The sequence below is a fragment of the Carassius gibelio genome, chromosome B9, assembly GCF_023724105.1.
Source record: "Carassius gibelio isolate Cgi1373 ecotype wild population from Czech Republic chromosome B9, carGib1.2-hapl.c, whole genome shotgun sequence".
Classification (NCBI taxonomy): Eukaryota; Metazoa; Chordata; class Actinopteri; order Cypriniformes; family Cyprinidae; genus Carassius; species Carassius gibelio.
Window position 1 is genome coordinate 24,030,646 of NC_068404.1, and position 21,577 is coordinate 24,052,222.

The 21,577-nt window shown below is 36.2% G+C and overlaps 1 protein-coding gene across 3 annotated transcripts in view; it reads right to left on the reverse strand.

The window, feature by feature from the left end:
• The window catches only part of ttn.1 (titin, tandem duplicate 1), a 132,977-nt gene that overhangs the window by 83,187 nt on the left and 28,213 nt on the right, over nucleotides 1-21,577 (reverse strand). For all 3 annotated transcript variants that reach the window (XM_052565195.1, XM_052565197.1, XM_052565196.1), the window contains exons 38-65: nucleotides 18,612-18,902; nucleotides 18,125-18,412; nucleotides 16,945-17,061; nucleotides 16,570-16,843; nucleotides 16,293-16,476; nucleotides 16,091-16,171; nucleotides 15,698-15,965; nucleotides 13,445-13,516; nucleotides 12,999-13,061; nucleotides 12,689-12,769; nucleotides 12,060-12,350; nucleotides 9,372-9,458; nucleotides 9,133-9,219; nucleotides 8,860-8,946; nucleotides 8,606-8,692; nucleotides 8,352-8,435; nucleotides 7,589-7,633; nucleotides 4,938-4,988; nucleotides 4,390-4,788; nucleotides 3,973-4,242; nucleotides 3,579-3,854; nucleotides 3,345-3,484; nucleotides 2,829-2,955; nucleotides 1,554-1,817; nucleotides 1,323-1,462; nucleotides 1,100-1,226; nucleotides 665-931; nucleotides 303-569 (exon numbers count right to left, since the gene is read on the reverse strand). In XM_052565195.1, coding sequence (XP_052421155.1) covers nucleotides 303-569; nucleotides 665-931; nucleotides 1,100-1,226; nucleotides 1,323-1,462; nucleotides 1,554-1,817; nucleotides 2,829-2,955; nucleotides 3,345-3,484; nucleotides 3,579-3,854; nucleotides 3,973-4,242; nucleotides 4,390-4,788; nucleotides 4,938-4,988; nucleotides 7,589-7,633; nucleotides 8,352-8,435; nucleotides 8,606-8,692; nucleotides 8,860-8,946; nucleotides 9,133-9,219; nucleotides 9,372-9,458; nucleotides 12,060-12,350; nucleotides 12,689-12,769; nucleotides 12,999-13,061; nucleotides 13,445-13,516; nucleotides 15,698-15,965; nucleotides 16,091-16,171; nucleotides 16,293-16,476; nucleotides 16,570-16,843; nucleotides 16,945-17,061; nucleotides 18,125-18,412; nucleotides 18,612-18,902 — 4,815 coding nt within the window. The remainder of the gene's footprint in view (nucleotides 1-302; nucleotides 570-664; nucleotides 932-1,099; nucleotides 1,227-1,322; nucleotides 1,463-1,553; nucleotides 1,818-2,828; nucleotides 2,956-3,344; nucleotides 3,485-3,578; nucleotides 3,855-3,972; nucleotides 4,243-4,389; nucleotides 4,789-4,937; nucleotides 4,989-7,588; nucleotides 7,634-8,351; nucleotides 8,436-8,605; nucleotides 8,693-8,859; nucleotides 8,947-9,132; nucleotides 9,220-9,371; nucleotides 9,459-12,059; nucleotides 12,351-12,688; nucleotides 12,770-12,998; nucleotides 13,062-13,444; nucleotides 13,517-15,697; nucleotides 15,966-16,090; nucleotides 16,172-16,292; nucleotides 16,477-16,569; nucleotides 16,844-16,944; nucleotides 17,062-18,124; nucleotides 18,413-18,611; nucleotides 18,903-21,577) is intronic.

The following is a 21,577-nucleotide window of genomic DNA, read 5'->3' on the forward strand; positions in this document are numbered from 1 at the left end:
CAACATATTTAGCTTCCTCTATTTTAAGAGCTCTGTCATCCACCTCATATTTCTTTTTCCTTGTTCTTCTGAGTGAATAAGGTTTTCATTTTCTTACTCTTGAGCTTTTAGTCATCTATAAAATTATTTATGCTCACTATAAAATTGTGCCAATTAGATATTGTAACTTGTATTGGTATACAAAAGAGAGACTGCTGAGTGATTCAATAGACATGAAAGCAGCACCAATGTACTGTCAAGAACAGTAGTCAATTATACTGAAGTCATTATAAAATGTATTAGAAAACATTTTAAACACTTACCAAGCACAGTGAGCATTGCTTCAGAGCTTTTACCAAGGGCCTCAACTTTAATTAGAGAAGTGTCATCAATAGACACCTCTTTGAAGGACAGAGTATGGATCTTGCCATCCTCGGACATGTGCACCACTTTGCTTGGATGCAAACGCACATCATTCTTGTACCAGGTGACTTGAATCTTCTCATGAGAGAGTTCAATCCTGAATTCTGCAGTCTCACGCTCTTTAACGGTGACATCTTTAATGGGTCTGACAAACTCAAGACGGATACCTGAACAGAATGATAAATGCGGATCAGAAAAAAATTGATCAGAAAAAAAAATCTGAAGGAAATGTGATTATTGTGCAATAAAAAAAAAAAATTACCCTGAATAACAAGTTTGGCTGAAGTCCTCTTGTCCTCAGCCTCAAACGTGTACTTAGCCTCATCCTCATAGGCAGCAGATTTGACCACTAAAATGTGTCTTTTCCTTTCTGCGACAATTTCAAACTTTTCGTCAGCCTTCAACTCCTGAGGTCCTTTTAGCCAACGGACAACCTTAGCCTCTCTTGACAGTTCAATTTCAAATCTTGCATCATCTTTCTCATAGACTTGTACATCGTTCAAAGGCAATACAAAAGAAATGGGCAATTCTATGACAAAGGTGAACAGAAACATTTGATTAGACAGGAAGTATTGCCTTTAATTACCTTTTCATTAATATATATATATTTTATATTTATATATATATATATATTTTTTTTTTTTATTTATATATATTTTTTTAAGTTCATGCATATATAGGCTACTTTTGTAATTACCTTTCACTTTAAGATTTACAGAACACTTAGCATTCGCTCCCTGGAAGACCACCTCTCCAGATTGGGAAACTTTGCAGTTGTAGAGCGTTAATGTGTGTTTTGCACCATCCTCAATAATCTCAACATCCTGTTAGCAAAAAACACATGAGAAAAAAAATATTAACTATATTGCTACATGTTTATGCAAGCTGTTTACTGAATTGATTGATGCAGCTGTGCTCACAGGTGAAGAGGACAAGACTTCGCCCTTCAGTTTCCACTGGCCATGTACATCGTCTTCAGAGATTTCCACCTCAAAACGAGCCGTCTCACCATCAAAGAGCTCAACGCCATACATGGGTCGCACCACTTTGATGTCACGAGCTGGAATTAAAAATTAACAAGTAAAACCCACTTACACCCTAGAAAGACTGCAATATTATTAAATTTTAAATATATAACCTTAATTACTGACCTTCAATGTTCAAGTTGGCTGAAGTCTTGTCTGTTCCACAGTCGCAAACATATAGTCCTTTGTCTTTGCTCTCAACTTTTTTAAGATTGAGGATTCTTCGGTTGCCTTCAACTTTCAAGGTAATCATCTTGGAGGCTTTCATTTCAATTTCATTCTTGAACCATTTCACAGGAACATCTCTACTGAGCTCGCAGTCAAATGTGACTTCATCTTTTTCAACTGCGGTGTAATCTTGTAACTTGGTGGTGAAATATGCATCGCCCTCTGTAAAAACATGTTGCTGTGTTAATATTCAGAAACTATAATACGAGTAGTAATCTTCATAAAAAGGTTTTGTCGTAATGCAAAAACTTAGACAATGAGGAGGGAAACAAGAATCAAATAAATGTAGCGGTGAAATAAAGGTAAAATTACCTATTACAAGCAGTTTAGCCATTGTGGATATCCCTTTAGCCTCTGCTTTTATTAGGCAAGTATCATCTAGTGATACTTCCTTAATTTCTAGTGTATGTTTCCTTCCCACCACGCTGGTGAACACGGTTCTGCTTGGGTGCACTTTTATTTCATTTTTGTACCATGTCACGGCGACATTCTCATGAGAGAGTTCAAGCTCAAATAAAGCTGTTTTACCTTCCTTCACAGTTAGGTCCTTTAATGTAGAGGTGAAGTTCAGCCTCATACCTACGACATTTGTTCAATGCAGAACAAATGACTATGGGCGCAATAAATGGATATACTACAAACTTGAAAACCAGTGAATTTATTAGTAAATTTATTAGAATTGATTAGCAACTGTGTTGTTTTGTATTTGTTTTTTGTTAGATTATTTATTAATAAACACCCTTGTTAAATTTTGTCAGAAAGTATTTTGACCAACACTAACCAAGATGATAACCGACTTACCCTCTACCATCAGTTTTGCTTTTGATGATTTGCCCAAGACCTCAATACTGTATTCACCCTCATCCTCAAAGCCACAGTTATTTATAATAAGTATGTGTTTCTTTCCGTCATCAATGATTTCATACTTATTTCCTTGTGTAACAATATCAGAACCCTTAAACCAAATCGCTTTAGGCACATCCTTATTGATGGTGCACTCAAACTTTGCCTGTTTCTTTTCATGCACAGTAACGTCCTTCAAAGGGACTGTGAACTCCATTTCCAACTCTGGTAGGCATGAATGAACATTGTCCATATAGTCACTTATCTGCATTTGTAGATTTGAATTGACATTTTCTTATGCTTTTAAAAAGACACTGATCCTTCTCTTACCTTTTACTGTGAGCATAGCACTTGTCACAGCATTCAGAGCTTGGTATGTAACTTCACCAGCTTGATCAAGCTGAACATTTTTGATAGTAAGGAATCGCTTTGTTCCCTCAGATCTGATGTCACATGTCTAAAAGAGAGGAAAATTATGAATCAGCTAATTTGCGATGATGTGCTAAAAATAAATTGCATACCGATATCAATACTGTTCAGTAGAAAATTGTACTTCTAGATGTTTTTGGTGTAAATACTTATGTCATCTTAATTGCCATCCACATTGTTTTTTGTGTGTGTATGGCAATACAGAATGTTTGTATTATAAAACTGACTTAAATTATCTAAAAAGATATCACCATCTTAAATAGCTTTATTACATCTTCAAATGGGTAACGTGGTTATTTAACTATTAAAATAGAACTAGTTAGTAGCTTGGGGAGCCTCAGTTTTAAAGAAGCTTCTCCAACACTGGGAATGATTAATGTTTTAGGACACCTCAGGGGTTTGAATATAGGGTCTTACCGGTGATCTTGTCAGAACCTGTCCTCTAAGTTTCCATTCTCCAGGTACATCATCCTCTGAAATTTCAGCATCAAAGTTGGCCTCCGTTTTCTCAACCACCTCTATGCTAGCAAGAGGCTTCAAGATCTCAGCTTCACGCTCTGGATAGAGATTAAAAGGTTTAAACACAACATTTTCAGATGGTCATATAAGCAGAAATCAACAGTCCTCAGGACAGTGGCATTGCTGTTTTACCTCCAAGTGATAGTTTTGCTGCATATCTGCGGCCTTCAACCTCCACAGCGTACTCAGCGACGTCATCAGGCTGGGCATTTTTAATGGTAAGAGTGATGTCTTTACCCTCCTTCTTCACCTCAGTCTTATCTGTAGGCTCATTAGGGATTTCATCATTACCCTTGTACCACTTCCAGTTAGGGGTGTCCTTGAAGAGCTCGCCTTTGAATGTAGCAGTGGCCTTGGGTTTCACATGCTGGTCCCGCAGAGGTTTCACTAACCAGTCTCTAACAATTTCTGTTGAATGCATACATGGGTAAATTCACACACCGCCTCTAAATTTACCAAAGAAGACATAGAAACATCTAGCAAACTATTTAGGAAGCTGTGACGGTCAAAAAGATCAAATACATACCAATAACCTTGACATTAGTTTGAGTTTTGATGTTTTCACACTCGCATGTGTAAACACCAGCATCATCATCGTTCGCGTCCTGGATTGTGATGGCATGCTGTAGCCCAATAACATTGATTTGAAGTTTGCCAGGAATTTCTTTTATCACTTGTCCATTCTTCTTCCAGACCACATCTCTGTCCTTGCTCAACTCACAGGTCAAATACATTGGTTGGCCCTTGAACACAGAGGTCTCTTCTTCCAGATTCTTTGTGAATTTTACAGGTAATTCTATATGAAACGATAGAAGAAATACCACTTGTAACAATCATACATTATTAGTACCAACATATTAACATTAATGGCCTTTAGAGGTGACACCATATACATTTTTTATATGAATAGAGAGGATGCTTTGAGAATAGCAGTCATGAATACCTTCAACAATAAGTTTAGCTGTTGAGGTCTTCTCTTTGTTGCCCAGCTTTGCAACACATGTGTACTCTCCAGTGTCTGAAAGCTGTACATCAATGATTTGCAGTTTGCGGTCTTTGCCATCAGATGTGAATTTGTGCTTTGGATCCTCCCTTAGATTGCTTCCATCTTTCATCCAGGTGGTGATAGCAGTAGATGGAGAGATCTGGCACTCAAATACAGCAGAAGAGCCAATGGACTCAGCCTCCTGTAACACAATGTCTTGGAGCTCCTTCACAAACTTCAAGGGGACAGCTTTGAGCTGGAAACCAAATGGTGATTCTCCTGGAGGCTTGTCACCTCCACCACCAGGTTTCAGCCCTCTACCCCTTCCAGCATCACCAGGAGATGGAGTTTGTCTTGCTATAATAAAAAATAATAAAAAAATATATATATATGATCACACAAAAGTTTGAACATTTTAAATTATTCTTTTGTAACTTTAAAATTAACATCATTCACTGTAGCATTAGAAATGCATATTACACATGTACTGTTTATTACGAACGTACGTCTTAGTCCTCTGCCTCTGCCTGGAGCTGGCTCTTCCTTTGGTTTTCCATCTGTTTTAAATATTGTTATACTATTAAACAAGGCTTGAAATGGTAAAACTGCAAAGGATCTGAAATGATTGGTTAATAAATTATATACAAATGGATATACTATATGTGAGCATTTTAATGACAAAGACAATAAAACAAGTGAGAAAAACAGCCCAGGACAAATGACACCCACAATGAAAATGATGAATAAAGATGAAGGAATGAAAATGAGACTGACAAACAGCTACATGACAGAACAGGACTTCATTGACACACAACATTCTATCAAGAAGGTTGGATGGACCAAAAATGAAGAATTAATAAATCGAAGAAAGGACACTAAACATCAAAGACATCCAAACATAGAAAAATTAAGACACTTGTTAAGGGGTAATAACGGATGATGAGTCGAGTTGATATTATTTGGAACGATTGTAGGGAGCCACAAAATACCAACGATGAGCTTTTGGTGCTCACCTTTCTTGTCACCCATTCCTGGGGTTTCAACAGCTCCATCATCCAAGGTGTCATCAAAGGTTTCGGATCCATAACTGTCCCTAGGAGCAAGCTCCCATCCCCAAGTTTCTTCTTCTTCTTCACCATCCACCACCTCCTGCTCTTGCTCATATACTACCTCCTCTTGCTGTGTAGGAATCTTTTGTAGATGCAAAACACTAGGAGACAACTCCTTCAGCATTGGCAGTTTGTCTTCAGTCGTTCTTAAGGGAGGTTCCTGAGTAGTCTTTTCTTCTTTGGGGGAGACTGTCTTTGAGACCTTCTTTAGAATTATAGACTCAAGTGAATCTTTTGGTGAAATCTTCTTGGGTGATTTTGCACTAGACTTTCTTTCCATTGGAATGGATTCAGTGGGTTTTGGTTTTTGTATGCCTACTTTTGGTGAAGGAGTCTTTTTTAGCTCTGCGTGTTCTATAGGCTTCAATGATATTTCCTCTTCTCTCTTCATTTCCTTTGGTGAAAGACCAATTTTTTTTGCAATTGCTGGTGAATCTTCCTCTTTTGGACTCTTTTTAGCCAGCGGGGAGATTTGAAGACTAGACTTATCTACCTTTGGTGAAGGTGTTTTCTCTGCAATTATTTTTCCTTCTACAGGTTTCAAAAATACCTCTTCTTTTCTCATTTCATCCGTTGGAATATGTTTTTTAGTTATTACCTTCCCCTCTTCTTTGAAACCTTCCTGAGCCTTTTCTGGAGTAGTAGTACTCTTCAAGGGCTGATAATCATAGGGTGACTCTAGCTTTTTGATCTTTTCAGCCTCTTCATATGTTTTTTCACTTTTTCCTGGTTCTTTTACCTGGATCTGATGATCCTTCAGGATATGTGTTGTTTCCGGACTATCTGGATGCTTAATGTCTACAGACTTTTTCTCAGTTTGCTCTTGAGGAATCATGTCAGTGGTTACATCATCATTAGATTCTTTGGAAAATGGTTTCAGAGTAACAGTTTCTGGCTTCTCAACATGTGGTAGAATTTTCTTTGCTTTCTTTGGAAATTTCTCAGGTTCTTCTGGGATTTCATCTTTAGCTACAGAAGGCTTTGGAATTATGGGTTCTTCAGATTTTTGATCTGTAGGAGTCACATCTATTTCCTTCTCTGAAACAGACTCATCCTTTATAAGCCTTTCATGTTTTTGGACACCAATACTATCTTTGCTCCTGTCTATGTTGCTGTCTTTATGGAGACCTACAACAACCTTATCTAATTTCTTGACAGGTTTTAATTTGACAGTTTCCTGTTCTTTCTCAGTTAATATTGACTTAGTTGGCTTTTTCAGAGGTGTCTTAGGTTCGTCTTCCATTAGAATTTTACTTGCTTGTTTACCCTTATTTTCTACTTCTCTTCCACCAATTTCAGGAGCAATCCCTTTCCCTTGTGAGGAAGACCTCACATCCTTGTATTTTTCTGTCTTCTTTTCCTCCTCCTGAGATATTTTCTCTGTTTTTGTAGCAGTTTCATACGACCAAGTATCTTCAGTGACTTCATAGCTGCTGGTGAGTTTGATTTCAGTAATAGCCTTTGAATACACCACCTCCTCTCCACCTGTTTGAGTTTTCTCAACTTTATGGAGAAGTGGTCCCTCTTCTGCTTGTGGTTCTTCACACAGAATCTTGCCAACTTTCTTAAGTGATATAACTTCATGATCTTCCTGATGTTCTTTTGGTCTTCTGGTTACTTTCTTTACGGCTGGTATATCCAGTTTTTCCTCTTCCTTTTTGATGTGAATTTTACTCTTTTGTTTAAGAAGAGCTTGTGTGGTGCTAGTTGTTTCTGAGGCGATAAAGGTCACAATATGACATAACATGGGACAGTACAATCAGCATGACATAAGACACCTGTACACATATCACACAGCAGGGTTGAAACTAAGTCATCTGTGTTGGAATTAAAATGAAATAGACCTCAACCCTGATAGTAGTGAACAGAACTGTAATAATAATAAAGAAAGAAAAGGAACAATAAAACAAAACAATAAGCTAACAAAAATTAGACAAAACAACAAGCAGACATGTGAAATGTGTTGCCTGAATTACTGACTTTGAATATGTTTAATAATCAAAAATGTTAAGCTTAATTTGTGGCATGTAACTTGCACATCAACATACCTTTGCCAGCAGGTCCAGGAGCTGTAACAGGGCCCTTTTCTGCATCTGTTTCAGAGATCATTTCAGATTAAACAGGTACCAGTAAATACAAGTTAGATGGAATTCACTTTTAATGAAATTTAATTCTGTCATCATTTACTCCTCTTTTATCTTTCAAAATATATTACATGAAGAAATATTTATAGCATTTTCCTTTTATGCAATGAAAGTGAATGGTGACCATAAGTGTTAAATTTGCAGCAATTAACTTTAATTTTAATCTGTTACTGAGATCATATGTCTTCAGAAAACTCTGAATATAACTCAAGTCATATATACTATTTCTACGATACCTTTTTGGAACTTGCCAGTCCCTGGTCTGTGTCCACTTTCATTGTATAAAAGACATTCTATGAAACATTTCCTTTGGGGTCAAATTAAGAAAGAAGGTATTTTTAAGCTAAGAAAATAGGTGAATGTTTGCTTAAATTATTTTCTCATTATGAATGTTCATACTAACCTAACATACACTAAATGTGAATGTTTAAACAAATTGTAATACAAAAGTAGACACCTCTCATCCATAATGTAGCTTAAGAAAAATAAAAACATGGTAAACTGGTTAGTAAGTATTTTAAGACAAGCATGTAATCAAATGACAAGATTCAAAAGATACTTCAACAAAGTAGAATTCACAAGCCCTCAAAGACACAACAAGAACCCAAAAAGGGAACACCAACAACAATAACAACTGATACAGAAGACATGAAAACAGAGACTCTACCTGTAGGAAGACTGACTTTCTGTTCAACTGGAGTTGCTGTTGGCTCTGGTGCCACAGGAGATGGTATCTTTTCAACAGCTGGCTCTTTAAATAAAACAATACCACAATCACAACCAAAAATAGTGAAGCCAAATGCGGAATAAGATATTATTTGACTGGACAAGAATCATTTAAAGAAGAACACAAATAAGAACAAACAATCACACATCATTACAAACACTTTAGACCAGCAACATTTTTTTTGCTTTATCTACCTTTCTGAGGAGATACTATTTTCTTTTCTACTGGAACCACAGTTGGCTTTGGTAGTTCAGGAGCTGGTTTTGTTTCAACAGTTGGCTCTTTAAATAAAACAATATCATAATTACAACCAAAAATAGTGAAGACAAATGTGGAGTAAGATGTTATTTGACTGGACAAGAATCATTTAAGAAGAACACAAATAAGAACAAACAATCACACTTCATTCCAAAGAATATAGACCAGAAAAACACATTTGTTTTAATACCTTTTGGAGGAGATACTATTTTCTGTTGTACTTGAGCCACAGTTGGCTTTGGTACTTCAGGAACTGGTTTCTTTTCAACAGTTGGTTCTTTAAATAAAACAATGCCATAAATCACAAGCAAGAATAACAAATGGGACAAAGATGTTATTTGACGGGACAAAAAACATGTAAAGATGAGCACAGAAAAGATTAGACAAACAAATCAGGCAAACACATACTAAAGACTAACAAACAGACCAGAAAAGAGTTCTACCACAATGTGACTTTGAATACCTTTTGAAGGATGCAATATTTTCTGTTCAACTGGGATCACAGTTGCCTTAGGTGCCTCAGGTGATGTTTTTCTTTCAACAGTTGGCTCTTTAATTAAGACAATACCAAAATCACATTTAAAAATAATAAAGCCACATGTGGAATGAGGTGTAATTGGAAACAAAAAGAAAATAAAAAACAAACATGATATAAAAGACTGACTTTTATAGCAGAAAATGGTTCTTCCAGATTTGCTCTACCTTTTGATGGAGGCGATATTTTCTGCTCAGCTGGAGCCACAATTGGCTTCGGGACTTCTGGTTCACGTTTCTTCACTAATTCTGGTTCTTTAAATAAAAGTAAGCCATGATCACAATGAAGAAATAGACCATTAACATATAAGTTGAGCATACAGACAAAGTATCACACACTAAACTAAAAGCTGAAGAGTAATAGCACCAAATCTCCCAGGCTTCCTTTGAGTACCTTTTGCAGGAGAAACAACTTCTGACACAGGAGTTGTAACAGCCAGGGTCTTCTCGTCTAATTAAGAATTATAACATATTCAAGATTCAAGAAACTAAAGAGGAACATGCAGGCAACAAGACTTATAAGATAAAGAAAAGCAAATCACAGTTGCCTTTTTCGGCAAATACCTGAAGACAAAAAATTAAAGTAAAGATTGCAATATAGCAATCAATGCATTTGCTGAAGACTGGAAGGTTTACCTCTTTCAAGTTCTTTACGCACTTCCTTTAACATAGTTCCCTTTTCTTCTGGTTTTACTATTGGTGTTATTATCTCTGGTAATTTCTGAGGGGTTTCCTCATGTGATCGCTTGTTTTCATGAACAGACTGCTGTAAGTGAATAGACTCTTTCTTGTGAATTTCTATTTCTCTCTGAATGGCCATCTCTTTTCTAGGGGTGTCATCTTTCTTTTGTAGAGGCATATCTTCAGAGGTTTTCTTTTTATCTGGCATAATGTCTTCACTTTTCTGAGGTGTCTCAATGCCAAGTAGCACCACAGCTTCTGGAAATGTCTCAACATTGGACATCTCTAATTTCCTTTCCTTTATCTCAGTGTGTATTTCTTGTTTTGACCATTTCATCTCAGGTATCTCGTTTGTTTTTTTCAGCTCAAAAGAGGGTTCTGGCCTCTGGGAAACCTCTGTTTTAATCATCTTTACATCTTCAGCAGTCGATTCTCTACTGTGATGACTCACATCCATCGTTATAATATGCTTTTCATAAGACAAAACTTCCTCATGGTGATGAGGCATGCTTTCACTCTCTTCCACAATTTCGTCCTTCAGAAACATTTCCTCCATGGAAATCTTCTGAGTTACTTCCACTGTATGAGGAAATTGGTCAGTTTTCTTCTCAGAAGCTGCAAAGACTTTAAAGATGAAAGATTTTTAAGATTGCACCATGCAATGGTGGCATAAGAATTTTCAATAAAATACGCATATACCAACATCATTGCCAAAATGCAATATTTTCTCTGGCTTGGGTTATTGAAGGTAAAACTGATTTAACTCAGAGTAGATTAATATATTAATAATATTACAAATAATTCTTCAGCTATCTATGATTAAAATGTTAATAATGGTTATGATAGATGATAAATGGTGGGAGATCTGTTTTTGTATCACAAACAGATCTGTTAATGCAGAGATACAAATTTGATTTGTATCTCCTATGACCAGCCGAGCATACCTTTGGCTGAGGGAATCTCGGTCTCCATTTTAGCCTTTGTCACAGGCTTTTTCTCAGATGGCAGTTCTGCAGCCTTTACTTCAACCACTTCATAAATATAAAAATAATACCAGACAAAGAACAGCATATTAAGAAGAGTAAATAATATAACAATACACCTTTAAAGAGAATTTGTAATTATTGCTAACCCATTAATGCAATGCATTATAAGGAGCTTAGTATGAAGACTCAAGAATACCTTTCTGTGGATGACCCTCCTTTTTGTGAGCAAGTGCTGGCTCACTGATTTTAGGGGTCGACTTACTCTTTGATGGCACTTCCTTTTTAGCTTGATCCGTTTGAGGTTGCTCTAAAGGTTTGGCTAAAGACTCTGGCTCTGCTTTGAAAACTTCTTGGGGAGGTTGTTTTCTTGTTTGTTCAACTATAACTTCCGGTGAAGCTGTGACTACTTGTTTTCTAACTGGTTCAGGAGGCTGGCTTTGTGTAGTTTTAAGCCGACTAGCTGGCTCTACACTTGATGGCTCAGAGTGGACAGTCAAATGATCATTGATAGGTTCATCTGGTAGTAGTGTAGAGACTTCTTTCTTTGGTGGTTCAGCAGTATGTGCAGGCTCTGGTTTTGTATCTAGCTTTATTTTTGGTGCTTCCATTTCCTTGATCTCCACAAAAGCTTCAAAAGAACACACGTGTTAAACAGTCATAAATCAAAAAGATAGGCATTCACACTAGAATGCAGAAGCCCATACAATGAAAAGAATCAATTAAAAGATCAAGATCAAGAGTTTCACATGCATTTCAAGAGCACCATTTTTGGTGACAAAGTTTTGCACAGACAATAAACAAAAAATGAAATTGTTTTAAGATCCCTTGGCAGACTTATGCCAAGTATTTTTTTTTTTTAGCTATTGAGATTTAAAGTTACCTTTTATTTGAGTAGTGTCTGGCTTTGGAATTAAAACCTCATCTTTTTTTATATCTAAAGATGGTTGAAGTGCAGCTTGTGGCTTTTTTGTAGCTTCAGATGCTTTAAAAGAACACCAGAAACATAGAAGCATACCGTAAAACCAAAAATATAAAGCAGAGAGAACTTTATATTTTGAAGTTGAACAAGAAGTTGATTTAAAGAGTCTAACAAATTTAGTAAGGCACTCGTACATACAGTACTTTACACAGACTCACAAAACAAACACATACACACAAATATCACAGATGATTCAATTACACGTAATACCTTTGACAGAAGGTGCCTCAACTTTCTTTTCAACTGCAGGCTTAGGTTCAGACTCAGGCTTTGGTGTAGTTTTTGGCTCAGGCTTGGGCTCAGGTTTGGGCTCAGGCTTTGGTAGAGCTTTTGGCTCAGGCTTGGGCACAGGTGTGGGCTCAGGTTTGGGTAGAGCTTTTGGCTCAGGCTTGGGAACAGGTGTGGGCTCAGGTATGGGTAGAGCTTTTGGTTCAGACTTAGGTTCAGGTTTTGGTTCAACCACTGTAGCCTTTGGTTCTGCTGGCACCTGAGGTTTAGGCTCTGAGGGTGTAGGTTTGAGAACATCTTTAAGTAACACTGATATTGCTATAAAGTCTCAAAGGAGAATAACAACACAAACAGAAATTATACAACAGCAGCTTTAAATATTTAATTTCTGTGTGCAAGATATTTAGAATCCCAAGACATTAAGAATACTTTACGACAAAGCCAGAACATGACAATAAGAAACTGCAAATTACAGTTACACACACATCAACATACACACATAACATGCATAAATTTGAACTGAAAAAAGAAACATATTTATACATACAATCAACATACACAGCACATACATAAAATATTGTACACACTAAAACACATAGTTCTGGTAATACCTTTGCGTGTGGGCTGTTCTTTTTGCTCTGCCACCATGACAGATGGGACTTTTTCCTCAACAGGCTTCTTGACTTCAGGTTCTTAAAAATATCATGGCATCATAGAAATAAAATTAAGTTGCAAATCATGAATCTTTACACCAAAGAGCTACATATACAGCAAGTACACAAACACAGTTTATATGGTAAGAAACAGACATCTCACAAACAGGAAAACAGATTTGGTTTAAATATTTTAGTAGAAAAAAAATTAACACAGATGTAAGAAACAATGGAACAAAAAAACACTTAAGCAAAGACATAATAATACCTTTCTCAGGAACTGGAGGTTGTACAAAGGATGTTTCAGTTTTCTCTTCTGGTTGCTCCATAACTTCAGGTATATAAAAGACATCAGCTTTGTTAAAATACAACTGCAAAGCTTAAGCATAGTTTAAGTAGCCAAAGCATCCATGATTTTAGCATGATGGCACAAGCATTAGAAGAACACATTCATGGACATACAAACAAGACCAGTCATAAAAGGAATTATACAATGAACAACTGCACAGCGACAGTAATAATAATAATACACAAACACAACACTCAGACAAGGAAAGAACCAAAAATCTTAAATGTTTTTGATTCAGTACAAGACAACATGTTGTAAGTTTTGGAGTAAAAAAATACATAAAAAGGCAGTTGGCTTTACATATATAAATGTTAAGAGATCATCAGGGACAGCCATAAGCAAAGTATTTTTTGTTCATCCAATACCTTTTATAGGGACCTCCTCTGTCCTTTCCACTACACGTTTTGTTACAGTCTCCTCAATGGGTTTCTTCAATTCTGATGAAAAACAAGAACATTCTTAGGCATGAACATTGACACACAAATTCAGTTTCAAACATACACACACACAAGGTTTGCAGCACAATACCTGTTGATTAAAAATGTTAATGATGCTGAATTGAAAATGATGGAGGAGTTGGTTATTGAAAGGGATAGGCGGTGATGATGTTTAATAGCCAGTTATATCAAAAAGACAAGATATACACGTAATACATTGACAAAATATATGTAAAAAAAAAAATATTATCATGAAGATGAGTGAAGAAAGTCTATACACATACTATAAGACGAGCAAAAAGTTATGCTCTTAGTTAAAGACTCTGTTAAGTGTACCTTGCAGTGAAGAGAATTCATAAGGAACACTCTCCTCTTGAACGGTCCAGTTCTCACACTCTACCATACAATAATACAATTGTTTTCTTTTTAATAGGAAAAAAAAAAAAAATTCTGTAATAACTGTTGGACAAAATCTCGTTCAGCTCAGATGTTAGTAGAAAGAAACTAAGAAAGAAATACCAACTTTAGAACATGATCATATTACATTAGTTGTATTTTCATTAAACATCCACTTTAGAGGATACCAAGGGGAGATTAAATGGTAATGTGCTATTGATATGGTAATATTAATTAACCGATGCATTCGGGGGTCGACATGATGAAAACATTTAGTTTAGTCTTTTAGTGTATTTAATGTACTCACCAAGTTTACACGTTAAAGGTTAAGAAACATTACACATTCATTTTAATTTAAAATAGTACCTGTTATTTCAAACTTCTCTTCATTATGAAATTCTGAAGATTCTTCTTTAATCAAAAGGTAACAGGTAAGTTACAATGAAACTATTGGACATACCGGTCTTCTATTAATTACATCTCTTTATTTGTTTAAGTCTTACCTTTAAAACTAATCGCAGATGACACATCTGGCACATGTATCGATGTATCTGGAACATCTGGACAGGTTGAGATTAAGTTAATTTATTCATTTTTTTTTTTTATTTAATGGTTTCACTGAATAAAGTTTGCGGTTAGATTTTGCAGAATTTGTAAAGAAATTAGCTGGGGAAGGGGACTGAGGAGCAAATTAGAGATGGTTAATTCTCAGAAATGATTTAGTGCATAACAAACCACTTACCAAAATAACATGTTCTTATCTCAAATTCTGCAAAAGAAGATCAAATATAATTGCTGTTGACTAAACTCTAGTAAACAAGCCACAAAGTGACGCTGCTGTAGATTTTACCTTTTCCTGACAGATAAAGCTCAGCTGTACTTTTAGTTTCACCAACAGGCTCCAGACGCGCAATCACAGAGTACACGCCTAAAAGATTTACAGTGAAGTTAACGGAGTTTAAATCTGCTTAATTCTATATTTATTTTGAGCCACTGAGCAGTCCATAAGGACTAATGTACACACCTTCATCATCGGATGTTACGTTACGGATTATCATAAAGTGCCTTCGTCCCTCACACCTGAAGGTATATTTCAGGCTTTCTTTAAGCTCCCATGCATCTTTATACCAGGTGACGACCGCATTGTCAAAAGACAACTCGCACTCAAAAGTGGCAGACTGACGCTCATTCACCACAATATTTTGAATGCGCTTGGTGAATTGAATTTGATCCGCTAGAAATAAACAAACATTTTGGAATGGTTAATTATCTCAAAATGTCACTGTTTTCAAATAAAATAAAAATAAATAGATAGATAAAAAATAATAATTAAAAAAGGAAAAGAAGAAAGAAATAAGAAGACATGTAAATGTGCTTTCAAACGCACACACTTTTTGTTTAATCCAACACTTTGTTGGTACACAATTAACACCACTACAGCCAAGCAATTTTAAAGCATTAAGAGGAAAATTAAAAAGATGCTTAGCATTTACTCGTAGGTAGAGAAACAAGAAGAGGTTAGTAATTTCCTTACATGATTGGGCAATTTATCTTGCCCTCATTCTGTCATTTAATAGAAGTGCATATGGTATGAGACATAAATCTATAATATGTGTCAGTAAGCAGTCCACTACTATGCAATTCTACCCTCTTACCAGGGGATGGTTTCTGGACATGATCCTGACTCTCTGTAGAATATTAAGGTAATGTGCCTCAATTTATTATAGGCACAAAAAAAAAAATGGTATTTGAATACAGAAAGCAAGGTCTTTAAAATCGACTTACCCAACACTGTCAGTCTGGCACTGGATATATGTGGCCCACAAACGACACGGTAATTTCCCTGGTCACTGGTCTGACAGTTCTTGATCTTCAATATATGACGGTCGCCCACGAGTTTAATGTCATATTTATCACTAGTTTCTAGCTTCTGTGTATCTTTATACCAAGACAGTGTAATTTCTGGATAGTTGATTTTAATCTCACACTCAAACACTGTCTCTGTGTTAACTTTAGTTGTCTGATCTGTGATGTCTTTAAGGAGGGTAACAGGCTGCAAAAACAAAATATTCATACATTTAGGTCATCAACATGCATCTGATTAGCATATGCATCAAAATGAAAATATGTCTGAAAATTGAAGCAGTGGTTCTTCAACTTCCCAAAGAAGGAACATACTTCACTGTGTTCCATACGCCTCTGCAAATCAGACACAAGCTTAGCCAAATCCTCATCATATTCTCTTCCATGTTCACTTTCCTGATTCAGAAAACAAGGGCACTGATTAAGCCTATTTGTTGAAGATCTTTATCTCAATAAGGTGTAGGAAAAAGTAAGATTTTGATCAGCTATTAAGACAAAACAATATAGATTTATCTACCGGTCTTCCACTTTCTTCACCCTTCTCCTTCTTCAGAAACTCAATAGCTTGAAGGAGACCCCGGAAGTCTGTGATTCCATACATGCGAGCATATTTTTCATACTCTTTTGGATCTACATTTCTTAGCAACTCAACAATGTCAATGTCTTTGTCTTCCTTTGGACTTTTCTGCTTTGATGGAGTCCTGAACGTAACAAAAAAGAGTGCACGGTTATTATCATTTCAGAATTGTGATTTTGAGCTTTTCTGCCAAGGAAAACCACAATTTCTGACTCACTTCTTCAGTTTGACCATCTCTGGTCCGGACTCTTTCTTCTCATCAACATTCAAGTTTGTGCTGCACTCAATTTCTCCATGTTTGTTTGAAGCAACACATCTGTACTGACCAGAGTCAGATTTGGTTACCTCTTTGATCTCCAACTTGGCCTCTTGGCCTTTTTGTTGAATGTTGACGCGACCACCATGGGTCATTTGTCTCCATTTGCCCTTCATCCATTTCACATTGGGAATGGGATCACCACCAACTTTAGCAATGAAGGTAGCTGTACCCTCTGTAATCCAGAATATGATGTGATTCCATCATGTAATTCAAAATGTAACACGAATCATAAAAATACATATCTACACTGTTCAGCAGAACGAAGCAACTTACTCTCAACAATGTGAATGCTCTTGGGCTCCTCAATGAAGAACAGGTTATCCAGTTTTTTAACTGTTTGAAGTGCTGTGGGGGCTGCTGGTGCTGTTACAGGTGCTGCACCTGCTTTATCTGAGTAATACCGACAATGTAACATCATATTAAGTAACTTGGGACTGAAATCTAGATAAGAATAATAGGCACATCTCAGCATTTAAACAAGTTTAGTGCATATGCTTTAGACCAGTGGTGCCCAACCCTATTCCTAGAGGAACTTTGCAGGAAAGTTTGAAAGTTCAGCTCCAACCCTGATCAAACATACAGAGCCCCGCACATGAAATGCAAGAAAAAAAATAATAAATTGTGCGCATAATTTACTAATCCGTTCCCTCAATGTACTAAAATGTGCACAGTTTTAGTACGTTGAGGGAATGAATTAGTAAATTGTGCACAAGATTTAGCCTACCTCATGTGCAGGGCTCCGTACAAACATGACTTAACCAGATAATTAAGATCTTCAGGAGCACTTGATAATTACAGGCAGATATGCTGAAGCAAACTGAACTCTGCAGGTAGGTAGATCTCCAGGAACAGAGTTGTGCACAACTACTTTAGACTGTCAAAAGCTCTCCACTAACAAAAATAATAAAGCTCACAAGTCAAACTCGGGCACCTTAGTTAGCAATTTATGTAAATCTAAGCATTGGTGCCTAAAGTATTGCTGCTCAGATAAAATGCATGACTAAAAAGATCCTTGGTGAATCAAGAATAGATATGCATGTGCAAAACAAACGTTCTTAAAATATTATCAAGATCACAGCATAACACTGCAGCTTAGTGGTTCCCTATGAAAAAAATGTAACTTGGTGAGAAACTGCAAGATCAGATGTAGCCAAAGCACTTAAGGAGCAAACAAAACAAGATGTGCAAATAATTAAGATGGTAAAGAGGCTGAAACACATGACAATGAAATAAGAAATTCATACATTAGCTTAAACTCTACTTGGTACTGTTAGAAAAGTTGAGAAAATTACACCCAAAGGTAGAACATTAAACAACGAAACTAATTAAATGTGAATTCAAACCAAGAATACGTTTGGTTATTACATGCTGTATTTTTAATTTAGCTGCATTGAAATGTGCACTGACTATGTTTATTACAGAAAAGTTAGATTTACAATAGTCTTCTAATTACCTTTGATTGTGACTTTGGTCTTGGAGAATTCACTACCAGCACTGTTGGTTGCCTTGCACAGATAATCTCCTGCATCAGTTTTGGATGTCTGGTTTATCTCCAGGGTGGCTGTGCCATCCACAAATATCATCTTGTTGTTAGTAGAGGATGTGACCTCCCTTCTGTCTTTCATCCACTGAATCTTCATTGGTGATGACCCAGAGACATGGCAGCTAAGGTTTAGTCTTTCTCCCTCACTCACTGTCACTGGTTTAAGGGGAATGTCAAAAGTCGGTGGCCTTTTTTGCTCTAGATATTAAAAAAGTGAACAGTTATAGTATTTCTACCTGTGCTTTTCAATGAAGGACAGGTTTATGCAGTACAACAGAAAGTGGAATGTAATACACATCATAGAAACAGAACCACAAGAAACTAACATGCAAAGAAGGAAAAAGGGAATGTGACAAGTGAGAAATAAGAAATCATGCAGTAAGATAATATTGACTACCTGTGATGTTAACCACCACCTGGAAGGAAGCAGTGCCAGCTTCATTAGAAGCACTGCATGTATAAACACCACTGTCTGTGACTGTGGCTTTCTTGAGACACATCACAGCCGTGTTGCTCTTGAAGGAAATGTCATAGATGTCAGAAGTGTCGATTTCTCTGTTATCTTTACACCAGCTTACAGATAGAGGCTGTGACCCAGTTACTCGACCCTCAAGCTTCACCACTTTTCCCTCGGCATCCTCAATGTGCTCGGAGGGTTTCTTAGTGAAAGTTGGTGGAATTTTGCGCTCTGAAAACAAAACACATTACACGCACAAGGTCACATATTAAATCAAAATACATATCATAAAGGGTTTAATGAAACTCTTGTGTTGTTGGTTTCTTTTTTTTTTTTAAATCAAGTTCTTTGTTTGCATGGCAAGACAAGCATCTGTCTTTTGGGCTTGGCGTGCAGTTTTATCCACACTTTCAATTTTGCAGTCTCTTGTATTAGTCTTCTCAATCCTTTGACCAAACGATTCATTTCTGCAATGCCCCTGCCATAGCACTTCCAATCTAACCTTCCAATCTTACTTATAAGAAATAAAGAAATAAAAAGTAAAAATTATTTAGTAGAAAGGGAGACTAAAGTGTCTTATTAGACTACTCAAGGTCTGTTAAATGTGATATTATAGAGTTACCATGAAATTTAAGCCTGAAGTGTAAGCTGTGTACTACTTGAAGCAGCCACAACTGTATTTAATGCTTAATTTAATGGATTTATGCTAATGTTTCTTGCATTAGTGTTGTTACTGTTAACCAAAACTAGAATGATAAAAATAATGTTGTTAATTGAAATCAAGCTAAATTAACATAAAAATAAATAAATATTAGATGAAAATTTGAATTATGAACATAAAAGGTACTAAAACTAAACATAAATGTAAAACAACTTTTAAATAACAAAAAACAAAAACACTAATAAAAGCACAAGAAATAAGCACAAAAAAACAATTATTAAAACCAAAATTAAATTGAATAATAAGTAGTATAAAAATAAAAGCTAATTATGAACATTGCTAAACATTATTATTACATATAAATTCTAACAATAATAAAAAAAAATAACAATAGTTTGCATTTGGCAATTTTGCACCAGTGCTATTGTTGAAGTCAACACCAGTTCTAAAGTCACGGTGTACTCTACATTGAATTTTAAGTTTGAGCTTATTTACTGTTTTTTCATACTCTAATTGCTTTAAAATCCTTTTTTTTTTTTTTTTTTTTTTTTTTGGAAATATATTTCCTTTGCAAATGCCATCAGTATTTTATGTTGAATTCTATTTTATAGTTTATCTAGAGAAAGTTGATCTCTTTGAGATTAAGGAAACAAAGTGCATTGGAAAACGGAAATGTCGGATGATCTACAAATTCACTCAAATTAACTGACTACAATTAAACTGACCTGTCGCAAGGGTGACCAGCGCATGACAAATATCAGATCCATCTTCATTTTTAACCTCACAAGAATATTTTCCAGGAGTATCCTCATCACACTCATGGAGATATTCCAAAATGCAAGTGTTTCCAATTACTTTTGTGTTGCATCTATATGAAGCATAGACCTGTTTGCCATCCTTGTACCATGTGACAAACAGTTTTTCAATTCCTGTGAAGGAGCATTCAAGTCTCAACTTTTGACCCCACTGAACAGTCTGGTTTGTGAGCTTCTTCACAAAATGAGCAGGTCCTAAGAGGAACAATATTGGATGAGCATCATCAATACGCTTGCAAATCATTGGCTTCCGATAGAGAATCAACTAGAATTCCATCCAACACTAATTTTAGGACAAAGAGCCTTTAAAAGTGTACTAACCAGAAACGGTGGTCACTTCAGCATGACACATATCTCTTCCATAGGAATTGGACACCTCACAGGAGTATTTACCAGGAGTGTCTTTTGTGCATTCATGTAGACATTCTAGAGTGCAGGTGTTTCCAACAACTTGAGTATTGTATCTGTAAGAGGCATATATTTGTTTGCCGTCCTTGTACCATGTGACAAACATCTTCGGTGCTCCAGTGAATGTACACTGAAGTCTCAGTTTCTGACTGAGTGGGATAGCCATGTCTGTCAACCTCTTCACAAAACGGGCAGGTTCTAAGAAGAACATCATCAGATCCATTTAAATTATTTTCTTAGTGACCAGAACTATACAAACAGGCAACATATCAACCTTTAAAACATGCAGATTGTTCAGTAGAAACAATTCTTCAAGTCTATTGAAGTATGCTGTATCTTCCAAGCGTGCCTCGGGAAACTTGCAGATGCAAACTCAAGTTGATCAGTATCCAACAACAACAAACACTCAAAAACATGCCAGCTCCCATCACATCCTTGATATAGAACAGAATTGACTTCATTTAAGATGCTTGAGCCACTTCAGCAAACGTGCAGTACACCATACTGTTGCAAACCCCAAAAAAAAATGGTGAAATGCGGTCCAACGCTGCAATATCAAACTATTTATTTTATATCCATAGGTATGGAACTTTGGGAGACAGGCAGGCAAGAGTCCAGTTCAGATTATAAACCTGTAAAAACCACTACTTGTGCATGACTTGTATCCATTCCATAAATGTTTGAAACTTCACATGAGTATTTTCCTGAAGTCTTATTGTTGCACTCATGCAGACACTCCAGAATACGGAAATTTGATGCAACTTTAGTGTTGCATCAGTATGAAGCATAGAGCTGTTTACTATCCTTGTACCAAGTGACAAACATTTTTGAAGCTCCGGTAAATGTGCATTCAAGTTTTTTGTTTATTGGAATGAAGAGATCTGTCAATTTCTTCACAAAGCAGACAGGCTCTGAGGTGAAGAGGCCTGAAAAGCTTTAGTCCAGGAAAATATATATAGGCCTTTATATTAGAGAAGTGCCTATTCCAGTTGTGTTTATAGTTACTGGAATCTTTCACTAAA